Genomic DNA, 23,385 nt, shown 5'->3' with positions numbered 1-23,385 from the left:
CGAGCCCCCGCCGCACATGTGAGCTGATTATGTTAATGCTGTTAGCCCCGTTTAATGCGTTGGCAAGTCAAAGCGCACTTGCGTTGCGTGCAAATTGAATTAAGAAAGTTCGTGGAAAATGCGACCTGGCAATTAAATTAAAACTTTTGCCGCTTTATAGCCACTTTATGAGTGGCGTTAAACTAGAGCACAGCAAGCTGCTTAAAACAAAATAAAAAAAATACCATGTACAAATTTTAATTTATTCTTCTATTCTGTAGGCAAAGGTCACAAAATATCTATAGCTGCAGGGTGAAGAATAATTCGATATTATATGATACGATATTTCATAGACAGATATGGGTATAGCTATTAAACTTTAATTTAATAAATAATAATAAAATAATTTTTTGCATAATGAATATGTGAAATATTTTTACATACTTATGATAACGATGAAAAATAATAATCAAAAAAGATTCAGGATTATAGCTAATTGTGAGATTATTTAAAATAATTGAAAGTAGTCAGATAAATATATTTGTATTTGAAGCTAAATGAATATACAACCTTTAAAATAAAAATAACTTAATTATTAATGACTACAAATCAATATTTAACATTTGACTCGCATCTTTAGGGACTTATTGTGCTTATTTAGTTTAAATTTAATTTTTAAAAAATAAAAACTTATTATAATGAATAACTACCTATGTTAATTTAATTGCGTAAGCAATTCCTTAGTGCTTTCAGGTCTTATCCGGCTAATAATTTCGATTTTCTTTGACAAAGTCAAACTACCGAAAAAGCCAGACTTGAGTCTACCTATCAAAATTGATTAACCACTTCCTCAATATTTAAGTTAAAGTATGAAAAGATGCCTTAAGATCTTCTGAATATATTGATGGCCATGCAATGTGATATATTTCTTGCAGCGGTGAAAGGTAATCGGCGTGTGTGTCAACTGTAAAAAACAGCTCAGGGCCGTATGATATTTTTTGTTGGCTTCGTATCGAAAGGCCTGGAACACTGAAAGAGTCAAAGCGTCGCAATCTTTCTCAATCAAGTTGCAGCAGAAACTGAAAGGAAACTGTTGCAGTACCAGTGCCGTCATGTAAAACGCGGATGGCACCTTGCTCCAGAGATCGCCAAAGAACAAGACATTTATTAAGGTGATGCCAAAGACCATGCCGGATATCAAGTACTGCACAAAGACGTTGGCCGAGATGTATGGACGCATTAGATTGCAGATGCTAAATGCAAGTCATAATTAGATTACAATAGATTGTCTTGTTTTTTGCTTGATCTACTTTATTATATGTTTATAGTCCTTAATGCAGTCGACCAAGGCGTCATTGTATTCTGCCTCAGTTTTGCTGTCGGGGATATGTAGCTGCTGTATCCGATCGCTGAGCAGACTGAGATGCAGGCGCACAGTAAAGCCAAAGATGAGCGTGAAAACGTCCGTCATTAGATTGTAGTAGAGTCCCGCAGATAGCAGCATATATTCGATAAATCCTGACATATATAAATGCTTTTGGCTGTCAACCAGCGGATTGTATAGCCCGTACGGCGTTTGTCCCCTAGATAAAGCAGCAGCAAAGGTGCATGTTGCGTACAGAAAGTAGCACGTCACATAGAATAAGAAGATCATATTGCAACGCCCAACGATCTCGTGCACCTTAATTTGCTCTGCTTGGCTGATGCACCGCTTATCCATTTTATCGAGTGTGTCCATCAACTTATGCAGTCGCCACATGCCCAAAAAAGAGAGCATGCCGCGACAAAAGGCACCGGGAGCATTGATGGCCGCCTGCAATGAGGTGAACAGCTCCTCGGGCTTGAAATTATGAAACTCTCTTGCATACGATATAAACATGCCACACGGCAAATAGAATGCCATGACCATCACTATCGACGACCACAGCCTGTACGGCCACTGGCATCCCCATCTGTTGGGCGGTGACAACCAACCCACCGTGCTCATGCCGTAGCTCAAATACCGATAGGCATCGCGTGATTTCATCAGTGTGCCCTCGTTCGACTTGCGCACATATTGGAACTTCATTTTTATTGCCAAGAACTTCTTGCTGCAACTGTAGGGAAAGTTTAACTAGCCACTAACAGCATTTCTAAGGCTTTTATATTGTGTTCAAGACAAATTTTGACGTGAAGATTCCATATTATTAGGCGCAGTTTTTAATTGCAGTTCTTTTTGTGTCTTAAATATAGCATTGGGACACTTCCGTGGGACTTGTCAACTGCAAAAAATAATTAATAGTAAGTCAAGCTGCTAATTAAGCGCGAATATAAGGCCTGAACATTGATGTAGCCATTTATTGGGTTGAAATTTTCAGTATAAGGCTCAAGCTATGTAAAATTGAAATTTCTAAAGAAAGTAAATAATGATGATGATGATAATTATTATATCATTTTATTTATTAAAAAAAACCTTTTGACATACAAAAAAATTAAATGGTAGGATTTATGTTTTATGCTTTCTGATTTTTAATATATCCCATATTATTGAGGAAAAATTGAGCAGCCGTTTTCTTTTGAGTTTTATTTTGAGAAAAAGAGTTAAATTTATTGTTTTACTTTAATTTTTTTTATCTATTTTGTTTTCATTTCTCCCGATTTATATACAATTTTTTTTTTAAATTGCCACTGTTGATAATTACATTAAATATATGTATAATTTATATTATCATTAAGACAAACTCAAACTTTTTGAAGCATTTTGATTGCAGCGCCACCTATTGGAACTAGCGTGAAACCAAATTTAGGGCCTCTAAACAAATTATAAAAAATGGAAAAGAGTTTGGTAGGTTGGTATGCCTTATTCAGGAATAGGCATCAAGTCAGGCTGATTAGATATAGCCATGTCTTTATGCCCGTCTGTGTCCGTCTGGATGTATGAGCAACAGATTCTCAGCAGCTTCAAGAGCTAGAGAAACCAAATTTAGTATGAAGATGCTCCTACCCAAACCAAATCGCTTTTCTTTTATTTTTTTTAAGTTCGCAAATCGAAAAACACTATTTGCACATTTCAGAACGTCATATTAATTCGCTATAGCGAATAGGAGCTATGACGATTCTGCGATGCCCTAGTCAAAGTGTATATGCAAGTTGGTTGCGACCAACTTTAATGCGCTTACTTGTATATTTCCAAAGATCTTGAATTGGACTTGGTTCAATCAACTAGGATTGTTTTTTTGATAAAATATATATATTTTATAGGGTCAGAGATGACTCCTCCCTGTTTCATGAATTTGCACAATTTTTAGATATTTAAAGCTGCTTATAAAAGTCCTCTTAATTTCGAAGTATTTCCTATGGTATGACGATGTCTTGGTTGTGGATTCTTTTGGGGCAGCAAAACAGCGAAATTCATTAAAATTTTGCATAATTTGGAAACTTGAGTGACCCGCGCGACGCCTTGGGGCTTGTTGTTTTTGTAGACCTTTAAAGCCTTGGACCTGCGCTTGTTTATCCTACGTAATGTGGCAACTTAAGTCTGTTAAACGCAAAGTACGAAAAGAAAAAATTCTAGCCGAGTGTAAAATTAAAATAAAAAAGCAAAGTAAAAACAAACACTGCAAGTACAACAACAACAGCAACCGTAGCGGCCAAAAGTTTTTAATATGCGGATAGCTTTAATTAAATATGCTTTCCACTTGGCGTACCCCAAGCCAAGCCCACAACAACAACAACAAATAAATAAGCATGGGCTGGGGTGAGTGTTTGCATTATGGTTTTGCTTTTTGTTGTGTTTTTTTTTTTGTTTTTTGTATAAACATAAATGTTGGTTTGTGTGTCAAGCAATCACGCACTTGCTGCAAATTTTTGCAATGTTTTCAGGCTACAAAAAATTTAATTCTGTGCACATAGTGTAGTGCTAGTTAGATTTAGCTTATTTAAATAAAAAACTGCAAATGTAATAAAAGCAAATATAAGTATCGCTATCGTAGTGGATTCGATGCTTTAAAGCTTGATTTATATGGGCTCTTAAACATTTGCTTTTCTCATATTGATTTCATTATTAAATAAATAATTTCTTCTGCACCATTTCTTGTTTGCCAGCTTGATATTTTTGCTGTGTGTGTGTGTGTGTGTGTGTGTGTGTGTGTGTGTGTGTGTTGAAAGTCTGTTGAAAGGCTTTCAACACTTCATTTCTCGCTGTTCATTGTTAATAATTTATTATGAATTTCTTTATTATTTCGTGTGTATGTGTGTGTCGCCTTCGATTCACTGGGCATTCAGCCCGCCTTTCCATACTTTCTACTTGCCGCTTTGCGCCTGCAAGGAAGCTTAAATAAACATAAAATGGTGACACGCGAATGAATAAGGGAACAGCAACATCGACGACACACACACACACACACACACCCACCCACCCAGTCATATTTATATAAATTGTATACCTTACAGTGTGGAAGAGCAAGAGCATGCGGGAGAGAGTTGGCATATGAAAAACAAACAAATTGCATGCCGATGCCGAAAATGCAAACAAATGTGTGCGTATGAGTGTGTGTGTAAAAAAATATTTGTTTTGCTGCCGCTGCTGTTGGGTAAATGTTTTAAAAATTGGTGTAAAATTCATCGGATATGAAAATCTAATGATTTGTAAAGGCAGCGATAAGCGTCAAGCGCCCCCTGGCGACGAGCATCAACAATAGCGCACTGGCGCACAAAAAACTTTGCCTTTGCGTATTGTAGGCAAAGTGGAAAAGGATTTACACATTTATTGAAAATTTCATATTTGTTGCTCTGCTTGTGTGTGTGTGTGTGTGTGTGTGTGAAAACTTTACATGCAAAAGTTTATACCACACAATCAAACCGGCTTCCAAGACTAGCAATGGGTCAAAGAAAGTTTTTGCTTGCTTTTTTTTTAATATGGGTCAAGCCAGCTGTGTTCTAGAAATAATCGTAGCTAAGCGGATTAGATGCATTATGCCAGTAAATTATGTACAACTCTACAGAGCTCAAGCAATGTATTGTGTGTAAATTTTATTTATTTTACGATTTATATTTGTAGCTCTTAAGCGAAATCTCAGTACGGCTTGCATTAAAAAATATTTACTATGTCTAGACTTTGCTGCGCATAAATCAAATGCATTGGCCAAAGACTCTTACTGCAGTTGTTTGTCTGACAAAAAATGTATATATACATATATACATATATACATATATATATATATATATATATAAGAGCCACAGGCAGAGCAACTCTCTGTCCATAATGTTGCGTTTCCTTAATGTATGTCTGTGTCGACGTTGCGTATACTTAATGTGCAGCGTGTGTGCCATAGTGTACTATTAGAGTTGTGTGTGTGTGTGTGTGTGTATAAATTTTATTTATATGTGCTTTGGCGCAAGTTTTTCGTTCGGGCAAAGCAAAAGTATTTAAGAGACAACGCTCAAGGCAAACAGCAAATTGCAATTAGCAAATGCTCACTAGATTTTTGCGCAAATAAGTTGATTTATTTATTATTAGACACATATTTGCTGGCTTCAATTCGGACAATAAATTTGCATTTTCAACTTTGCTTTAATTTGTATAATTGAACTTGTAAGCATTTCTAAAATTCTGTGCATTAGATTATTGCTGAATTTGGTATAAAATATAATTCAAACATGTCAAATAAAATATTATTCGCCACGCCTCAAGCCGCTCGGATCCAGAATGAAGCGCATGCCAAAAGCAAAGCGATCTGTGGGCAGACTCATCACCACACTAAAGCCCACTTGCAACGGTATATGATTAACATATCTGCAAAGCGTTCATATATATGTACATATATAAAGGAATATTTATTAGAGACTTTAGTTGAATACGCACTTGGTCCACATAAAGCCCACCAAAGCATCAGAGTCAAACATGCCATTGACAGAACAATTGCGAAAATTCCATTGATAGCAAATGGTGGCGATGGTCTTGCGTGTATTGCGATTCCAGGCGAGCATGTTGGCCATTTGGATTTGTGGGTGTATGCGTTGCCAGTAGCTGACATCAAGACCTTGACGCGAGGCAGTAGCTGCCAGTGAGTAATTGTGATGCGAGTAGCTGGCAAGAGAGGAGCAAGTTATCCAGCAATGTTATGATGCAATAATAGAATGTTTAAAAAGAGAGTTTAGTCGACCCTCGGTAATAAGGGAAATCGTTATTCGAAACCTCTTACAATTTGAATACTTTAATTTTTGAACGATCGCTTGCCAACATTTTTGTTCATTAGCGAAATATTCGTTATGAGAAATGTTCGAAAAAAGAGGTATATTGATTAAGCGAGGGTTGACAGTACAGTATTGTTTAAGACATACCGCGCGGCAACGGCCAAATCGGTCATTAGACTCTTGGGCTCATTCCACTCTAGCAGTAGTTCGCCACCAATTGCCCAGTGCTGGGTTAGGGAACGCATTACCGAGAAAGTGCAACGGCCATTCTCATTGCGCACATTATAGAAGTTGGCGGTCCAGGTATCATTGGGTCTAGTGTACTCGACCGTATATTGTGTCTCGACGGGCGCATCCTCGCCAGCTTTTTGCAGCGCTGCCTCCAAGCGCAGCGGCTTGAACGGATAGTACAACATATTCAAATTGGCAGCCATTGTGGTTGGATGTATATCGCCAAAAACAGTTGGCGTCAGCTAAATAAACAAAACATGTGATTAGAGCTCAGCTGTGAGCTGTGAATAATGTTTACCATGAAATCATCGGTGACCCGCAATGTGTAGAGTCCGCCGAAACGAAAGCCCGCGGACTTGACGTGACTCAGCAGCCAGGAGGCTGTCAAGTATTTGTTGGGTGCCAAGCGATGATAATAGTTTAACTCAACGCCATCGTAAAACTTGGGCATCACATTGTGTGCCAAACTGTGCAGAGATTGCACATTGCCTGGATTCTTTTTGCTGCTGTCGCCGCTGTAGCGCTCGAAGCAGCGTGGAAACTTGCAGCCAGCAAAGGGTGGACATGAATTGCAGGACATGCCCACAACGTAAATGCAACTAGATATATATATATATATATATATATATATATATAACTGAAGTATCTAAAACAAACTTGTTGTTATTGACGAGCTAACAAATTTTGTAGTTGATTTTTTTTGTTTTGGACTTGTGTAGTGTTAAGCAATCTGTCAGTTTGCTTTATATTTCACTCGCAAGCAATAAACGAAATGTTATATGGATTTAAAAATATACACAGTGCCAATGAAATATGCACAGTGCCAGTGCCACATTCAAGTAGGTGGCGGCGACATCAGCTGGCAATTGTCATTTTATGCGCCATTTCATGCAACACCAAATGCCTGTCAGCATGCGGGGTGCGGGGTGCGTGGTGCGGGGTGCGCCTAGCTCTGGCCAGACTTGTCATCCTTTAGCCTGGGCACACCATTAGGCGCATTTCACACTTTCTACATAATTTATAAGCTATACACTTGGGTTTGCTTACGCTCTTTTGGTTTTTTTTTTACGGATTTTCTTTGCTTGTCTCATTGCAGATTCGGCAGCGCATGAAATATTTAAAACGGAGCCACGGATTTAGTTGATTTAGTAGCATAAGTGGTTGAGTGAGCCAAGGAGAGGCAGAGAAAAACACAAAGGCTGAATAGTTTCGACAAACGCAAAATTTATAGCAATAGTTCAGTTGTTAGAATGAAAACCAGGGACCCCAACCACAATATTTTCTCAAGCAGAGTTCCGTGCTTGGCTTAAGCCAGAGCCCGAAAATATTAAATTCAGCAAAATAATGATTGAACAAAATTTCACAGAAACTTAATAGTTAATTACGTCTGCTGTGTTAGAATTGCAATTCATTATAAAAGAATCACTTATCTATCCGCCAGTACATTATTACTTTCTTTACAAATCTTACAATGTTTGCGGTCACTTGACATTTTTATGAAAAATAGAAAAAGAAATCATAAAGTTGTGCAAAGGTATGTAACAGGGAGGCGTGCCAGACCCTATAATACCTATTTCTGTAGGATGGGAGACAAGGGAAGTGTAGAAGTGTTCAGTCAGTACAGTCGTAGAAGAGAGCGCCAAGAGGGCAGACGTGAAACAGCAGTTGCAGTATCGTGTGTGAAGAAGTGAAGAGTTCTGTGTAAAAGCCAACAAGCACTAAAGTTACTTTAATGTAATATAATATAATATCACTTAATATTACTTAACATAATCCATATCCGTTAAATAAAGACATACATTTGTAGTACATTAAACCCTATATTTCTGATCAGCGAGACAAGCAGAGTTGATATAGCCATGTCCGTTTGTCTATCTGTCTGTAAGAGCAACAATAACTCAGAGGCTAACGAAGCTAGAGTTATCAAATTTGGTATGCATCAAATCGCTCATAAAATTTTCAAATAAATCACACACAAACGATCGGAAAAATAACTACATTTCCATTTTCCATACAGACACGCATGTCGAGGACAACGATGTCCTAGTTAAAGGGTAGCTCAAGCTCATGCGCTCTTGTTTATTCTTGTGATTTTGTAATGCTATGTAGTGTGCATGAGCCTTACAGCTTGAACTTTGCGATGATTCTTTTGTCTAACATAATTTTCACCAACTGCGCATAGATTTGTATATCTTTTATCTCGTCGACGACACCTTTCGCCTGGTCTTATGCCCCATTGGTACATGCGTTGGTCCTCCTGATTATCCGTATTAAACAGACAGCTAAACAGAAAGATGAAATTGTACTCATGAACATATTGCAAGCCCGCGCAGGCATATTGTGTATTATCCTCAAGGAGCAGCAGCGATGTCGATAAAATGTTGCTGAAATACAAATGATGTCAATGATGATTCAACACTTAAATGCGGCTTACTGTTCATCCAAGTTATCGGGCACGTGAAGCGTTGCATACCGGGTTATGCTCCGCACATGCTGTGTCCAGCCGCTGATAATGCTCTGAATGGCAACGCCTAGGCCAGAGCTGGTGTTGTCATAATGATGGGCGTACGTCTCAGCTAGGCGACCCGCGCGATAAGACGTTTGTGTGGAAATGCAGGGTGTGGGCTGCAATTGACAACGATACACATCCAGTTTGGCCAAGTGCGCCAATTCCGTATTCCAGCTCATGCGTCCCATGCGTGCCGCAATGGGTAAATTTTTGTAAACCTTTCCACCAGCTGCATTGTCGCGCAGCGTATTGAAGCTTGAGTCTATCTCATCCTGAAACTCTTTAGGATTTACTAAGCGTGCGCCTTTAAAGCATTGCTTTAGTTGCTGTGCATCGGATTAAAAATTAAGCAGATATTTATACTGTGACAGACTTGCAACAATTATGATACTTACTCCATCATTGTCGCATGCCAGATTTAGTGTATAGCAAGGACGGAGCTGACAGTTTGACTCATATATTGATAGTGCAGATTGGCCTGATTGTACTCCCAGGCCGAACCAGAAGAGCAGCAGCAACTGGAGGACTAGCATTGTGCTACTGCCTTGGGCTATACTTGCAGCTTATATAAGTAGCTGACTATATTTGTAATATGAGGCCGAACAGCTGGATATGAATCAGCTGTGACAAACAATATGATAAATAAACAATTTAAAGTCAATCAGCAGGCAATGAACTGAGTATACACTCTCCCATTCTGTAATAATAATAAGAAGGTGAAGTCACGCTCTTTGAGCTGCCTGCGCTGCTGACAATTCCCTCAGACCTAAAGCAGCCTCGCCTGCTCACCCGCCATCTGTAATGTCATAGCTAATCTACCATTTGTTAGAGCAAACATTAAAACAACGACAATGACGACGCTGCTGTTTAGATTATAGCCGGACACTGCCAGCTGCTACTGTTACTGCTGCTGCTGTTGCTGGTGCTGCTGCTGCAACATCTTTCTCTCAACTAAATCCGAGTGTCATTAGCAATGCGACCCAGGCAGGCTTTAGGCACAGTCCGTGCTACATGGCAAATGCTGTTTGCAATAACAAATTTAATTACTAAAAATCAAATTGACTGAAAGACTCGCAATTCTTAAAGTGCAGCTAACGCCGAGTCTAAGCTGCGAAGGGAAGTGGCTGCAAAAAAGCTTTTCAATTAATTTTTCATTTCAGCTGCTTTACCTCAGTCATAAAAATCAATTGCTAGACAGTATTTTCTCCTTCTTTTATGAGCGAGTGGCTAGCAGTTAATTAGAGAATGAAAGTGCGCTGGCTAATCAGCTGAAAGTTGTTCAACGACCAAGACCAAGACCAAGACGAAGTTGTAGGTGTTGGCCATCGATAAAACAGCAAGCCGTATTAAGGCGGAAATGAGAGAGAAAAAAGCAAACGACTGGTGCAGACATTGAAGGCGCTAATCCTAAATGATTGCTTGCTTGATTGCGTTTTGCCCAAAGGGTTGCCCAGACGCTGCTTCCGCTTAACAATGGCTTAAGGACACAAGTGCTTTTGAAGTGTTTGAAAAGCTAAGTTCATTAAGACTTCGATTTATACCGCAGTGTGTACAAATAATTTGTGAGCTTTAGCTAAAAGTGACTGCGCACCTTTTCCAAAAATGTTTCAATGTATTCCAAGTCCTTGTAGTTCAAGCGCTTGGCCTGATAAACGCTATATTCATAATTTTGATCATCACCCAAACGCTGATAGGCACCAGCCCGATAAAGCCAAGCGCGCAAATACTTTGGATCCAAGTGGTTGAGTATATAATCACAGTCTATAAGGGCGCGCTTATAGTTACGCAGTCTATGGAGAGAAAGTTATACTTAGCATATATTTCAGATTGCAACTGAACTTACTTTATATAGCAACAGGCTCGATTCAGATACAGCACGGGAGTATCGTGTATATAGTCCAAGCCTCGCGTATACAGCTCGATGGCACTCTCAAAGTGACTGCGACGATACTCAAAGTTGCCCTGTCTGAAATAGCATTAACATTAGCATTAGCCCAGATTTCCATATTCTTAGTATTTTCCGTCAATTTTTTCCGCCCTACTAGTCATACCTGCGATAATTGTTGGCCACACGCTCACGCTCAATGCGCGCTTGGACTTGTTGCTCATCGGTCTGGTCAAGCTGCCGCATAAATGTAAACTGATTCAAGTTGGCAGCTGCTTTGTTCAGTCTCGATCTGCTTCTCTTGGCAGATACACTTGTGCTCATGCGATCAGCGCCCAAGCGCTGCGAGATTACAAAGTTGTCGTCAGTTACTTCAGCGCTAATATCCTTAACTTCCACTGGCTGCTTCTTCTTGCCATCTAGTGTTCTTTGATGCGCAAACATTAGTTGGGCAATTTAATTTTGTGGCTGCCACTTACTCGTCCATTTTGTTGGCGCTCACCATGCCTTCGAAAAATTGTATTAGGTCCACCACTTTGTTGGCACCTGTGAGAAAACTTTCATTGCATTCCCCATGATTAACGCTCTGCATTGTTTATTTATTTATTTATTTTTTTTGTTTAATTAAAGGTTTAACTATGTGTGTTGTGTGTGTATTTTTTTTATATAGTTTTGTTACCCTTTCTGTTTGTGTGTCATAAGTGTACTAATTTATATTACAAGTCTATAAGGCATTGTTAAACGCTAAGCTTGCTACTCTACTGTATGTACTATATATATATGAAAGCTTTAATTTCTTTATGGCACTTACCACACGCTGTGATTTTTATTTTTAATTTCACGCAGTGCATTGATTTTAATTCATGCCATACAATTAAGACTGCAAGTCAGGAAATTGCGCATGCATTTAAAATAATTGAGAAAATCAATTGAACGCAGCGCGTTTAGTGTAATTGCAAATTTGCGGTAACAATAAAAGTTCATGGGAAATAGTAGCTAAACGCAAATAAAGAAGTCGCTACAAATCAAATGCAACATGCAGTTGTCAACGCACACACACGTACACACACACACACACACACACACGTATGTGTGTGTTTTATGCTTAAAAGTTTTACATGCTAATCGCTAATTGCTTTTAAAGATAGCGTTGGCTGCACTTGCGGGTGTTTGATTGCAAGCTCTATGTGTGTGTGTGTGTGTGTGTGTTTGTATAAGTGAGAGAAAGGAAGAGGGCAAAGGGCGTTTTTATACTCTAGCGTTGTCACTGTAATTGTCGCTCTTTTAAAATGCGCAATTTGCAATGCAAATGTACGCATTAGTTTAGTGGCAACAGCCAACAGATGGCGCCAACCACACACACACACACACATACGCAAATAGCAGCTGATAGAGTGAGCTAGTGTGTGATGCTTTCGCAAAGTGTTTGGCAACAGCTTAGCGCGCAATCAATTAAATTGTTTTATTGACACTTTTCGCACGCTCTCCCACACACACACACACACAGGCACACACTTACACACCAAGTGGGTTTATGCTCTGCTTTGCTGGCTTACTTCGCCATGAGTTTCCAGTTGATTTTGTAAGCAGACTATCTTCATCGCTGGGTGTCGCAACGAAAAGAAAACAATTTCTATAGCAAATGCTGCAATTAGTTGACTTAAGTTCTATGACACACAATTGGCAATTTATTAGGACCCAACAAAGGCAATGCTTGCAAATGGAGTGTGCTTGGGTGAAGGGATTTATTTATGGTTCATAGATTAAATACTAATTAACACTACGCAACACAACAAGCAAGGCAGAGGCCAAAACACATACAACAACTGCAAGGCATTTGATTTATGCTAAATGAATGCGAAAACTCACACACTGTCTAAGTCTGCGTTTGTATGCGTGTGTGTGTGCTGTAAGGATTAGACGCAGACAGCAAAAATGAAAAAAAAGAAACTGAAACAAAACATTTGCCTGGTGTTTTGTCTAGGCCATTGACCATTTTTTGTCGTGTGGGGAGACTCTTCTGGTCTATGCTGCGTATCTTTAGCTTAATGCCATAAATTGTACTTAAAGTATTGGGGGTTGGTTTACACATATACACGCACACATGGACACATGGACACATGGACACATGGACACATGGACACATATATGTTTATAATGCGGCATTTTCGCTTTCGCTTTTGTATATTTACTTTGGGTGGCGCGTTGAACTTTTGTTTTAATTTCCACTTGACCATGACTGCAAAAATTCCAGTTGACGCAACTATAAAAGGAAAGGAGTAAATGAACTTGAGGGGCAATTATTAGCGAGAATATTTCAAAATTCCATGAGCTGCAAATTATAAGCAAACAGAGCTTTTGTGAGTCTGCGCTTGAGATTGCATTGTTTGCAGATTGTTGCGTGTGCGAATTTATACAAGCTGCAGAGTCCTTGGGTGGGCTGAGCGAGTCCTTGCAAATTTATGTGTCTGCGTGTCATGAGCGCGCGCATAAAAAACGGCCAAACAGCATCAAAATCTGTCGAGCATAATCAAGCGAGACAATGCACATAAAGTTTGCTTCATTGCGCTCCTGCCAGCCCACTCGTGCTATCTCACTCGCCCTCATGCAAGTGAGAGCTTTTTATTGTTCGTTGCTGCTGCTGCTGCTGCTGCTGCGTACGTTGATTAACGCCGGTCAGGACAACGGCGGTGGCCGTATCTTTCGGCATTGTAAATTGCAATTGATGCAAATGTGATGCGCAGCATTTCAACTTTTAAGCCGAGCTTAAGTTTAATGCACAAATGAAAATCAGTTGAAAATTAATTACCAAATGTTTAACTATAGTTTGGCTGGCACAGAAAAGTCAGCGACTTAAAATGCAATTTCGCTGGCATATTAATTAATATTATTTATTGTAGAGCGAACAAATTGATAGCAGCTTTAAGTAGTTAAGCCACAATTGCATTCAAGGCTAATAAAATGGCGTGCAAAATAAAAATTATATTCTTTAGCTGTTAAGCTATGCTATACGCATTGCGCTTAATAAAATTAATTAAATTTTCATAACAATTAAATGGCAACAAACGAAACCTCACCAAAACATGAAACGAAAACAAGTGGACAGGTTAAAGTTGGGCGCCACCAACTTTTAAATACACTTTGACTAGGGCATCGCAGCAAACACACACTCACAAACACATACACACTCACACACACACACAGGCAGACATGTGCAAATATCCGCAATTAAGCAATAATAATAAGCATCATTAATAAATCATCGCTCTGCATAAGTGTAGCCATGCGTCTGTGTCTGTGTGTGTGTGTGCTTTGTTTTAGTGTGCAATTAACTTTTTGTACAGTACATTTGTATTAAACATATATCTATATACTTATATGGAGGCATGAGCTTCACTCATAATTGCTGCCTACAGACATTCGAAATCAATTTAGTCTCATCCATCATCGCTGCCAAGTTGCCGTTGCCTGCACAAATGCAATTAAAATGTTTGCTAGTTTGTTAGATTGCTTAACGCATTACTTTACTTTTATTGCTCTAAGCTGGGGTTGACCCTAGCTTTGTGCCCAAGTTGCATTTGTGTCGCTTTTACGCTCAGCGAGCTAAACTTTAGTGCATTCTTTTTTTTTTTTGAATGGTTTCTCGTAAATTCTCGTATAGACGTTTTTATGTGTGTTTGGCGGGCACTTCAAATAATTTTCTACACTAAAAATTTATTGCAATTTTCGGTAATGAGAGTGCAGAGTGCAAGAGACGGGCGTGTGTGTGAGTTTGCCTTTAATGTTGTTAGTGTTTGGCTTGGCGGTTTTTCTCTATGTTGGTTGTTTGAACTTTGTGGCATTTCCGTTGCATTTCTTTTGTCTGTATGAGTTGTTTGTGTGTGTGTGTGTGTGTGCGAGAGAGTTTTGTGTGCAACGGAAACGGAAGTTTTTAATGTTGGCTATTGCCGTGAGTTGGTTCTTGCGTTTTGGCTCTTGCGTCTGCTTGCTGTCGGTTTGCACCAGCATTGTTTTCGCCAAAAGTAAAATTAAATGTTTTAATGCTTTTAGCAAACACACACACTTGCTTTAAGCGTTAAAGCCATATGCCCATATAACCGATTGCTTTGCCATTTGTCCACTTACCAGCCACCGAACACTGCTTCTGTATGTGTGTGTGTGCAGTACAAAGCGCATTGCTTGTTTTATTTGCCAGTTTTGTGAAGCGGCTGCCCGCATTTTTGTTGCTGCTCCAGCTCTTATGGCAAAAGGCCTACAACAGGCAACCAGCCAGACAGTCAGCCAGCCAGCCAGTCAGCCAGTTCGCGGCCAGGCAAGATAAACACACATAGCCCATACATGCATACATACATACATATATATGTATCTATATACGTACACATAAACACTCAAGTACGTTTACGTTTAAACCAAAACGCACGTCGCTCGTAAATCTCGCGCGTGAAAACGTCAGTTGCGTTGTTGTTGTTGTTGGCAGGCTTTCATGCTTTGCGCTTCTACAGCACTCATTCTCTTTAGCCTGCTTTAAATCCATTGCCGGCGGAACGAAATGTGCTGCGTGATTTTAAGTTGACTATATGTCATGGCGTTATAATTACCTGCGCTCAAAATATCTGCGAGCATTGGCAGTTGAATCTAAAAACTGATTTGTCTGAAATTGAATTTCATTGCTTACTTTCAGGCGTCAATATTCAGTAGTTTATTTACTGCAGCGTATTTGATGTAACTATGCAGCTGAATACTTGTATCTCTTACACAGCTGTCACATACATATGCATACGCTGGCCACTTGTGGTGGTCACACCAGAAGCAGACAACCATAGCTCCCACATATAACCACCGCTCTGGCCAGTCGCACAACCTCAGCGGCCGCCGGATATTGTCGGCTGACTAGTGCCTTTTTTTTGGTTTTTTTTTGTTTTCTATGCTGCACGACAGCTTTTGATGTTTGCTGTTTGTTTTGGTTTCATTTTTAATGCCTGAGTCTGTACCCTTGCGTATGGTGGTTCACCAAGCTGCGGGGCACTTCAACATCTGATGCGCTGATACAGAAATTAATTGTGTGGATCGAGTGGCAACAACAACCAAGTCGAGTGGCAGAGTGTTGCCAAAATGTTGACGCACGTTAAGCTGTAGACACTCACACACACACATACACACACACACACACACATACACATAAGTGACAAACGCAAACACATTTGGCTGTCCATACGATAGATACAGTACCTGCTGTTGTTAGTGTGAGCACTTGACGAGATTTGTTTATTTGCCTATGCGAATGACCGTCTGTGGCCGTCTGTGTTTGGATTTTAAAGTCTGGCTACAAATATGGGAAAAAAGAATAAACTGTAGCCATGCACATGATGCACGCATTAATACTTTACAAGGTCTAGAGAGTCGCCTTGATTCGAATTTTGAGCTCCTATATAATAGACAAATTTTTAAATATTTTTCGTTGTGAGCCTTCTCTTGCATTAAGTTTTGCAATTTAAATATTTGATTGAGTTTTGGCTCTGCCTGCAGAATATTCAACGAGTTTCGGTTTGATTGAGTGCACAATTTGTTAATTTGATTTGTCTCAATTTGCAGACGCCCGCAACGCTTGCTCCGAGTCACAATTGCAGTCGCACAATTTGCAATTGCTGCAGCCAAACCCACGAACAACAACAACATCAGCAACAACAAAAAGAAAAAAAGCTGTAATCAGATTTAATTATATAATTTGTTGCTTGTTTATGCGATTTTAAACATGAAATGAGCCGAAAGTCTGCAATGTTGTTTATTAATTATGCTGATGTGCCTTTTAGTTGTTGTTGCCAATTTGCGTATGCACTGCATAAATTAATAGAATTTTCATTGTATATTTAATTATTTAACGTAGAATATTTTGCAAGTTGATTTTGTTTTATTTGCTTTATTTAATTTTTTTACAAGTGCCAAAGCTGGCACTGTTGATAAACAACAGGCAAACAAATAATTAAATATTTTTTTTTCGTTTTTCTGCTGGAATTAATGTTTGTTTAATGATAAAAATGGACAAAACACATGCTGAGAGAGCATTGTGCAAGACATATGAAATAAATTAGACTTTCGTGTGCGCAATTAATTGTAAAGAAATCTTTTAGTAATAAAACAATTGAGTGCTTTAATTTTGTAATAAATGCCTATTGATCCAGCGACTTGATCTATGAATTGTCATTGCATTTGCCAATTAATTTGCCATTTGCCGAGGCGTTGTTAAAGCATTTTCGCTATTTGCTCATTTGCCCAAGTCAACACAATTTCCATAATGGCATTGCTGCTGTCTTGGCTGCCACAATCGCACATGGATTTGGATTTGTGTGGCTCAGTCTCATTGGCATGGCCGCCAGGCTATTTGCGCAATTTGATTTATGCATTTTGGCCAGCGGGCAATGTCTACGATGTGACTTCACCTGTGTGTGTGTATGTGTGTGTGTGTGTGTGTGTGTCTGTGTACCTGCGACGACGACTTCGGGCCCCAAGGCAGCGTTGCAGTTGCATTATGCAAAAGCCAAGCCAACCACCAGACGCAGCTGCAGTCTCAGTCTCAGTCGCAGTCGCAGTCGCCCAGTCACCCTGCCCCCAGTTGAGTGATTTAGCGTGTGCCTTGCCCGTTAACCGCAATGCAATTGTAATTACCCGAACGGCATCCGTGCTGCCCCGCATGCTAAAGTTGCTATTGCTGCTGCTGCTGCTGCTGGTGCTATTGCTGTTGCAGTTGCAACTGCCACGCCCTGCTGTTTTTCTGCTGGTCATGCGGCGCGCGCTGCAATTAGTTCCAAATCATAAACGAGGCTTCCGCTTGGTCAAACTCTGCGAACGTCCAAAGCTGCTGCTCCACCCGCACCAACTGCACGATAGCGTGTAAATTTAAAATTTTAATCGTTTTTGTGCACGCACTTGCTACAAAGGCAACCGCAGCAACAGCAACAGCAACAGCAACAGCAACGACAACGACAACAACTGAACACTTGCAATTTGTATGCAATTTTTGCAAATGCATTTTCAGTGGATTCGAAGAAGAGCAGGGTAGCTGTGCTAAATGCCAGTTGATAGCATTTAATGCATTAAATTTATGAAAATTAGATGTAAGCACAGATTTCAGAGCAGCGAGCAGGAGCTCCCAGCTTTAAATTTTAACGGGACTGCAAGAGAGTTTAATGTCGAGTTGTGGCAACACTCAGCAGGCGCGAAGGATTTTGTTTGGCTGCATCACTGACGCAGATAAAACAGCCTATCATTATGCTTGTTCATTTAATATTTCTCTCCTTTTTTTCCTGTTGAAATTTAATTTGTTATACACGTGTGCACAGCTCAGCAACCCTTTACACTTGCTGCACTTACCCAAACTTACGGTGCACTTTGCGTAGGCGAGTGTGTGTGTGTATCGCTTTCATAATTTATTCGCACTGTCAGCAAGCACAGGTGGGGTGGGGTGGGCTGTCTCATCATCAATGCTCGGTGCGCATTCAGTCGTTGCAAGCGATTGTTTAATGCCTGCACCCATTGCAGCATTGTTGCATATTTAGCAATAATAAAATATTTAGTGGCAGTGCAATAAATTTATTATCGCTTGGCCATTGAGCACACACACACACACACACACACGCACACAACCTCAAACACAGATTTGCAGGTTAAATATTATAAATGAGCTATAAAAATGTTGCAGCTGCAATCACAGCTACAGCTCGTATTTGCATTGGCATATGGGGCGTATTATAAATATATGTTCATGCCATATATCTATACAATTGGCAATTGTTCTGCAACCCTTATGCACTTTAATCAGCAGACCGCACAAAAATGCCTTGCGCTCACCAGCAAAAGGACAATCTGCATAGCAATTGCGTACCCCTGCCCCCCCACACAGATGACAAATGGCACACCTTTGCTCCAAGCGGGGCAGGAGGGAGTGTTGGCGGCGCAAATCTGTAAGCATTCCTATCGCCTTTTGTGTTGCATGCGGTGCATTGCGCAAATTCATATTCGGCAGGCATTCCGAGTATTTGTTTGTCAAGCCAAAGGACAATTAATTGGCTCAGGTGTATTTAACATTTAAGCTTCCATAGCTTTGGCTAACTTTTATTCCATTCTTATATATATTTCCAGGAACATGAACACTAATTTATGCCTGCTTATTCCCGATGTTGTCTGGTAACTCAGAAAAATGATATATACAAGTTAAATTTTAAGTTGACGCTCAAGTAGATTTGTAAATGTCAATCGATATTTGAATATATGTGGTATATGAACAATAAGTATTTATGTATTAGTGAACTGCTGTCAGCCCCTTTACGTAATATCCTCTCTACGCACTTGTGTATATTTGCTTTTAATTATGTATAAGTAGTAAAAATAATACCGAGTCTGTTGGGTTAATGTTGTATTAATAGTTTATGTTAAATTCTAATGCATAGACATCGAGTCGTGACTAACACACTATAGATTGTGATCTCAGCTGTCATTTCAACTTTTTCTGAAAATATTTGATAATTAAAAAAACATTCAAAATGGTTTTTACATCAGACGGTCTGATTAAAGATTGTCTAACAAAAACATTGCTCATATTCAATTGCTTTTGCAATTTATTAACACTCGATTATTTGAATTTGCATAATATACCACTAATTTATTTATTTGCATTTATTTGTATACAGTTTTTTTTATTATTGTCATAAATTGTCGTTAAATGGTAATCGTGTTTGGCATGGGGTTGGGTTTGGGTTTGGGTTTGGGTTTGGGTATTGGTAGCTGCAGTGATAAATGTGCTGAGGGTCGTGTTGAGTGTCAATTGTTATGCGAAAATATTAAACAGATTTACGTTCAACGTTTTGTTTATGTTGCTATCGGTGTTAAGCGTAGTTTTAGTTCAGCTGCATTTATAAACAAATTTAAAATGCGCTTCGTGTCTGGCTTAAAGCAAACATTAAATGCTAGTGTATGAACTTTTTTAAAGTTTAACGGCCGTCAATTGCAATTGTGGTTGGTGCAACACAAAGGCAAACGGAAAAGTACGTTAGTATGCGCCAGGACTTTGGCTAGCGGTCAGCAACTAAGCAGCTCAAGTTGACAGAGCAGCGCTAGAGGCATTGCTCTGGTCGCTACGTTGGTTGGTCAGCACGCAGTTCCTTTTGTTAATGATACTCTTGCCGAACATCAGGCAAGCAATGGCCCCATCATCATCATGAGGAGCATCAGCAGCAGCAGCAGCAGCAGCAGCGGCAGCATCAAAAGGATGCCAGCCACAACAGTCAGGAAGTAGAAACAACAACGGTGGCAAGCATTTTGTGGATTTATTGACATTCTGTGATGTTATTAAAGTTGATTGCCAGAGACTGTGCACGTTTTGGCTTAGACAAAGTGCCAGCTCATAGCAAGAGCCAGCTGCAGCAGAGCCAGTCGTGGCCATCAACATGCAGCTCAGCAACAACAAAGACAGCCAAAGAAAGAGAGGGAGAGAGAGAGAGAGAGATGCATACAGAGTGCATGGAGTATTGCAGAATGGTTCTTGGGGTATTTGCTGTGTGGTCAAATCCAATGAAACAATGACCAGTATAACACGAATTTTTACTCAATTGTCCATCCCTATCTCTTACTCTCTTTGTGAGCGTGTGTGTGTAAACAGCAACAGTCAAAGAACATGCTTGTGTATTTCTAAAGCAGTGGACATCATTTTCATCACCAGCATCATCATCATCATCATCAAGTCTAATATGCGCATTATTGGGTTTTGTGCCTGGACCAAGCTGCAGTTATCCTTAATATGCCTTGCATGTTAATACGCTTGTCCTGTTTTCTGTGCGTCTGTGTGAGTGTGCGTGTAGCACAAAGTAGTTCAAGTCCATACATATACTCGACATGCAAATATGGTATGCAAATTCTGTGGCGCCATATTAAAAATTTTCTCTTAGCTCTCACTCTTTGGCTTTCGCACTCTCTCTCTCTCTCTCTCTCTCTCTCTCTCTCTCTCTCTCTTTCTGTCGCCTGAGCCTGCACTAAGCAAATGTAATCAAAATTGCGTGGCACTCACAAATCCTTTTGATCTTGTTTTTTAATTTTGCATTTTTATTTAATAATTTTTGCTGTGTATTTTTTTTCGCTGCCTGCGACTCGCTCAACACATGGCGTATACGCAATAAGTGTGCCAACTGCTGCTCTTGACTCAATTTCTTTCGGTATGGTAAATTTATTAAGCATATTAAATGTATTCAGCAACGCCTTCCCCAAAAATTTGGCATTGTTTCGTAGCAGGCCTGCAACAAAATTCATAAGGCGCATATTAAATTTTCATATTACATGCTTATGAAGAGATTTTTTTAGGGGGGCTTTGCCTTTGCTTGTAATATAATTTGATGTTTGCGGTTATGAAATTTTTGCTTAAATGGTTTTATTGAAATTGAAAATTATATTTTATATTTACTTTTCAAAATAAGTTCAACTATGCCAGTGCTTTAAGCTTAACTGTGTCAAGCGAAACAAATACTTTCCGCTTACAATACATTTTTACAGATTTTCACTCTTCATATCGCCATTTTTCGCGCTCACACAGACACGAACACAGTTTGTCAACATGAAAAGGTTAACAAGGTAAATAAAACACGTTCAAGCACAAGGCGACAGCACTAAAAAAGAATGCGCAAAAGTAAAGCAAAAAATGTAGAGTAAAGGCATAAAGCAAGACGGCCCAACACAAAGGCCGACACACAAACACAAACAATGTTGCACACAAAGCTGTAGAAGGTAAAAAAAAAGGCACGCGAAATCTCAGCACAGGCATTTACTCAGAGGCTGCCTATGTGTGTGTGTGTGTGTGTGTGTGTGTGAATAACAACATTTTAAACATGTTTACATTTTTGTTTTGTTGCTCACCAAAATGCTTATGCAATTTATTTCCCCGTCAGCAGCTCCAAGCCGGCACTGGCACTGGCGCTTGCACGGCTTACAAAGCATGCCCAGCGGCTGGGCCAGGTGTAATCTCTTGCTTGTCTTTGACTTTAGCAGGCGGCGCGTCCTTTGCTGAACCTGTGCCTGGCAGTCGAGTCGAGTCCATCAATTGTTTTGTCAGCTCTCAATAAAACAAACATTTTTCTAATAAAACAAAATTGCAGTCGAAGTACAATATCTATGAGTAGATCGACATTTAGTTTATATATGATAGAGCATACAGCTGTCGTTGTTACGAACTGCTTATATTTTTTGTAGATTTTTTTAGCCGCGTTAAAAGTCGTTGCACTGCCCGTGGCGCTGCGCGTTTTAACTTTAACTTGAACTTTGACATAGTTAGCCCGCGTTTGTTTGTGCAAAAGATGTGCAGCTGCAAAATAAAACTTCAACAATGGGCGAAGCGTAATATTAAACGTAAGACTTTACGCCCAAACGTGCTGCCTTGGTCTTTAACGCACATACTAGATACGCTTACCCCTTGCCCCACTGCCCACTGAAGGCGTGAGGGGGGCACGCGTAAGCTGCTTGCTTATGCAGCTCAGGTCTACACGCTTGACACATTTCTCCGGAGACTGGCGCACGTCGTCCAGCTGCCGTTGGAGCAACTTGTCAACGCAGTCATCAATGTCAGCGTGACGGCATCAGCGCCTGTAAGTATGTCATGCTTTTGCAATGTTCGCACATTTGGTCGCTCGCCTCCCGCCTCCCGCCCGCTTGACATGTTGCATGCCACGCAGTGGATTGCTGTGCCAATGACCAGCGCTCAGTGCGTTGGCGGCACAGCTAACAAATATTAATGAGCAAAAACGCTGCAGTACGTGCGCAACATTTTGTATGAAAATTGAAAATAATATGCGTCAATAGGGCAATATTCATAAAAAATGATAAGCAACGCTTCAGCTGCTACTTATAGTTGTTTTAAATGCTTGTAAATAATTAGTTTAATTTGCTGTGGCTGTGTCTGTCGCTGTGGCCGGCGGCGTATGCGTGATTTCTATGATTATTGTCATTGGGCTTGAAAAAAAATCCAAGCGCAGGGAAATAAAAAACTTTTTCAAACTGCAGCACGTGCTGCGAGGCGAACGAACGAGCGAACGAGCGAACGAATGAACGAATGAGCGAGCGAGCGACAGAAAAATAAAATAAACGAATGTTGTGATTCCCTACAAAAGAGTCACGTGCAAAAACTTTCTTAATTTAAAAGAAATTTTCAAACAAACTCAATTAAATAATTTCTGGCGCAAATAAAGATGTCTCTGGCCATGCAGGTAGCTGAGAGAGCAGAGCAGAGCTAACTGAGAAGACAAATACATGTGGTTTTTCGAGTTTTCCCCCTTCCCTTTGGTGCCTGCTGTTAGCTTTTTGTAAGACAATTTTAATGCCACAAAATTTTAATTGAGTTAATCCTAAAAACCGCATGCTGGCTAACGATGCCAGCTGTTGGCCAACACCAGCCAGTTTGGGCTAATTTGCTGTATGCCACAGTCACATTCACACACACACACATACAGACACACAGAAGTTGCTGCATGAAACGTGAACTGCAAACGCATTTAACAGCTGCACATAATGATTATTACTATACGCTAGATTAGCCAAGTAGCCTGTGCTTCAAATTGATGTAGAAACTCAAAAC

General features: G+C 39.8%; 4 protein-coding genes across 4 annotated transcripts; all 4 read right to left on the bottom strand.

Moving 5' to 3' along the window:
• Positions 1–278: 278 nt before the first annotated feature.
• LOC108601498 (odorant receptor 59b-like) lies at positions 279–2,047 on the bottom strand. The gene is made up of 3 exons (XM_033294235.1): positions 1,290–2,047; positions 1,082–1,232; positions 279–284 (listed from the first exon to the last, which is right to left on the bottom strand). Exons 1-3 carry the CDS (start codon positions 2,045–2,047, stop codon positions 279–281), a joined length of 915 nt encoding a protein of 304 aa, XP_033150126.1.
• A 3,461-nt stretch (positions 2,048–5,508) lies between these two features.
• LOC108602416 (mitochondrial import receptor subunit TOM40 homolog 2) lies at positions 5,509–6,998 on the bottom strand. The gene is made up of 4 exons (XM_017990531.2): positions 6,683–6,998; positions 6,301–6,626; positions 5,822–6,046; positions 5,509–5,752 (listed from the first exon to the last, which is right to left on the bottom strand). The coding sequence occupies exons 1-4, from the start codon at positions 6,962–6,964 to the stop codon at positions 5,632–5,634; spliced, it is 954 nt and encodes a 317-aa protein (XP_017846020.1). The 5' UTR covers positions 6,965–6,998; the 3' UTR covers positions 5,509–5,631.
• Positions 6,999–8,131: 1,133 nt separating this feature from the next.
• LOC108602503 (allergen Tab y 5.0101) lies at positions 8,132–9,426 on the bottom strand. Its single transcript, XM_017990631.2, has 3 exons — positions 9,289–9,426; positions 8,819–9,219; positions 8,132–8,768 (listed from the first exon to the last, which is right to left on the bottom strand). The coding sequence occupies exons 1-3, from the start codon at positions 9,424–9,426 to the stop codon at positions 8,486–8,488; spliced, it is 822 nt and encodes a 273-aa protein (XP_017846120.1). The 3' UTR covers positions 8,132–8,485.
• A 961-nt stretch (positions 9,427–10,387) lies between these two features.
• On the bottom strand, positions 10,388–11,429 carry LOC108602539 (tetratricopeptide repeat protein 12). The gene is made up of 4 exons (XM_017990672.2): positions 11,258–11,429; positions 10,945–11,205; positions 10,737–10,859; positions 10,388–10,683 (listed from the first exon to the last, which is right to left on the bottom strand). Exons 1-4 carry the CDS (start codon positions 11,368–11,370, stop codon positions 10,467–10,469), a joined length of 714 nt encoding a protein of 237 aa, XP_017846161.1. The 5' UTR covers positions 11,371–11,429; the 3' UTR covers positions 10,388–10,466.
• Positions 11,430–23,385: the final 11,956 nt, after the last annotated feature.

The sequence above is a fragment of the Drosophila busckii genome, chromosome 3R (genome assembly GCF_011750605.1).
Source record: "Drosophila busckii strain San Diego stock center, stock number 13000-0081.31 chromosome 3R, ASM1175060v1, whole genome shotgun sequence".
Taxonomy (NCBI): Eukaryota; Metazoa; Arthropoda; class Insecta; order Diptera; family Drosophilidae; genus Drosophila; species Drosophila busckii.
Note: the sequence above shows the minus strand (reverse complement) of the source record. Positions and strands in the feature narration are given on the sequence as shown.

Excerpts from the sequence above, each read along its gene's own strand:
- LOC108602416 (XM_017990531.2), bottom strand. The coding sequence starts at position 6,964 with ATGTCCTGCAATTCATGTCCACCCTTTGCTGGCTGCAAGTTTCCACGC. Across the intron at positions 6,627-6,682 it reads GGGTCACCGATGATTTCATG|CTGACGCCAACTGTTTTTGG; the intron begins GTAAACATTATT and ends TTGTTTATTTAG. Across the intron at positions 6,047-6,300 it reads GATTTGGCCGTTGCCGCGCG|CTACTCGCATCACAATTACT; the intron begins GTATGTCTTAAA and ends CTCTCTTGCCAG.
- LOC108602539 (XM_017990672.2), bottom strand. The coding sequence starts at position 11,370 with ATGCAGAGCGTTAATCATGGGGAATGCAATGAAAGTTTTCTCACAGGT. Across the intron at positions 10,860-10,944 it reads GTGGCCAACAATTATCGCAG|ACAGGGCAACTTTGAGTATC; the intron begins GTATGACTAGTA and ends ATGCTATTTCAG. Across the intron at positions 10,684-10,736 it reads CGAGCCTGTTGCTATATAAA|ACTGCGTAACTATAAGCGCG; the intron begins GTAAGTTCAGTT and ends TTCTCTCCATAG.
- LOC108601498 (XM_033294235.1), bottom strand. The coding sequence starts at position 2,047 with ATGAAGTTCCAATATGTGCGCAAGTCGAACGAGGGCACACTGATGAAA. Across the intron at positions 1,233-1,289 it reads GACTATAAACATATAATAAA|CATCTGCAATCTAATGCGTC; the intron begins GTAGATCAAGCA and ends ACTTGCATTTAG.
- LOC108602503 (XM_017990631.2), bottom strand. The coding sequence starts at position 9,426 with ATGCTAGTCCTCCAGTTGCTGCTGCTCTTCTGGTTCGGCCTGGGAGTA. Across the intron at positions 9,220-9,288 it reads TGGCATGCGACAATGATGGA|CAACTAAAGCAATGCTTTAA; the intron begins GTAAGTATCATA and ends TCCGATGCACAG. Across the intron at positions 8,769-8,818 it reads CCCGATAACTTGGATGAACA|CAACATTTTATCGACATCGC; the intron begins GTAAGCCGCATT and ends TTTGTATTTCAG.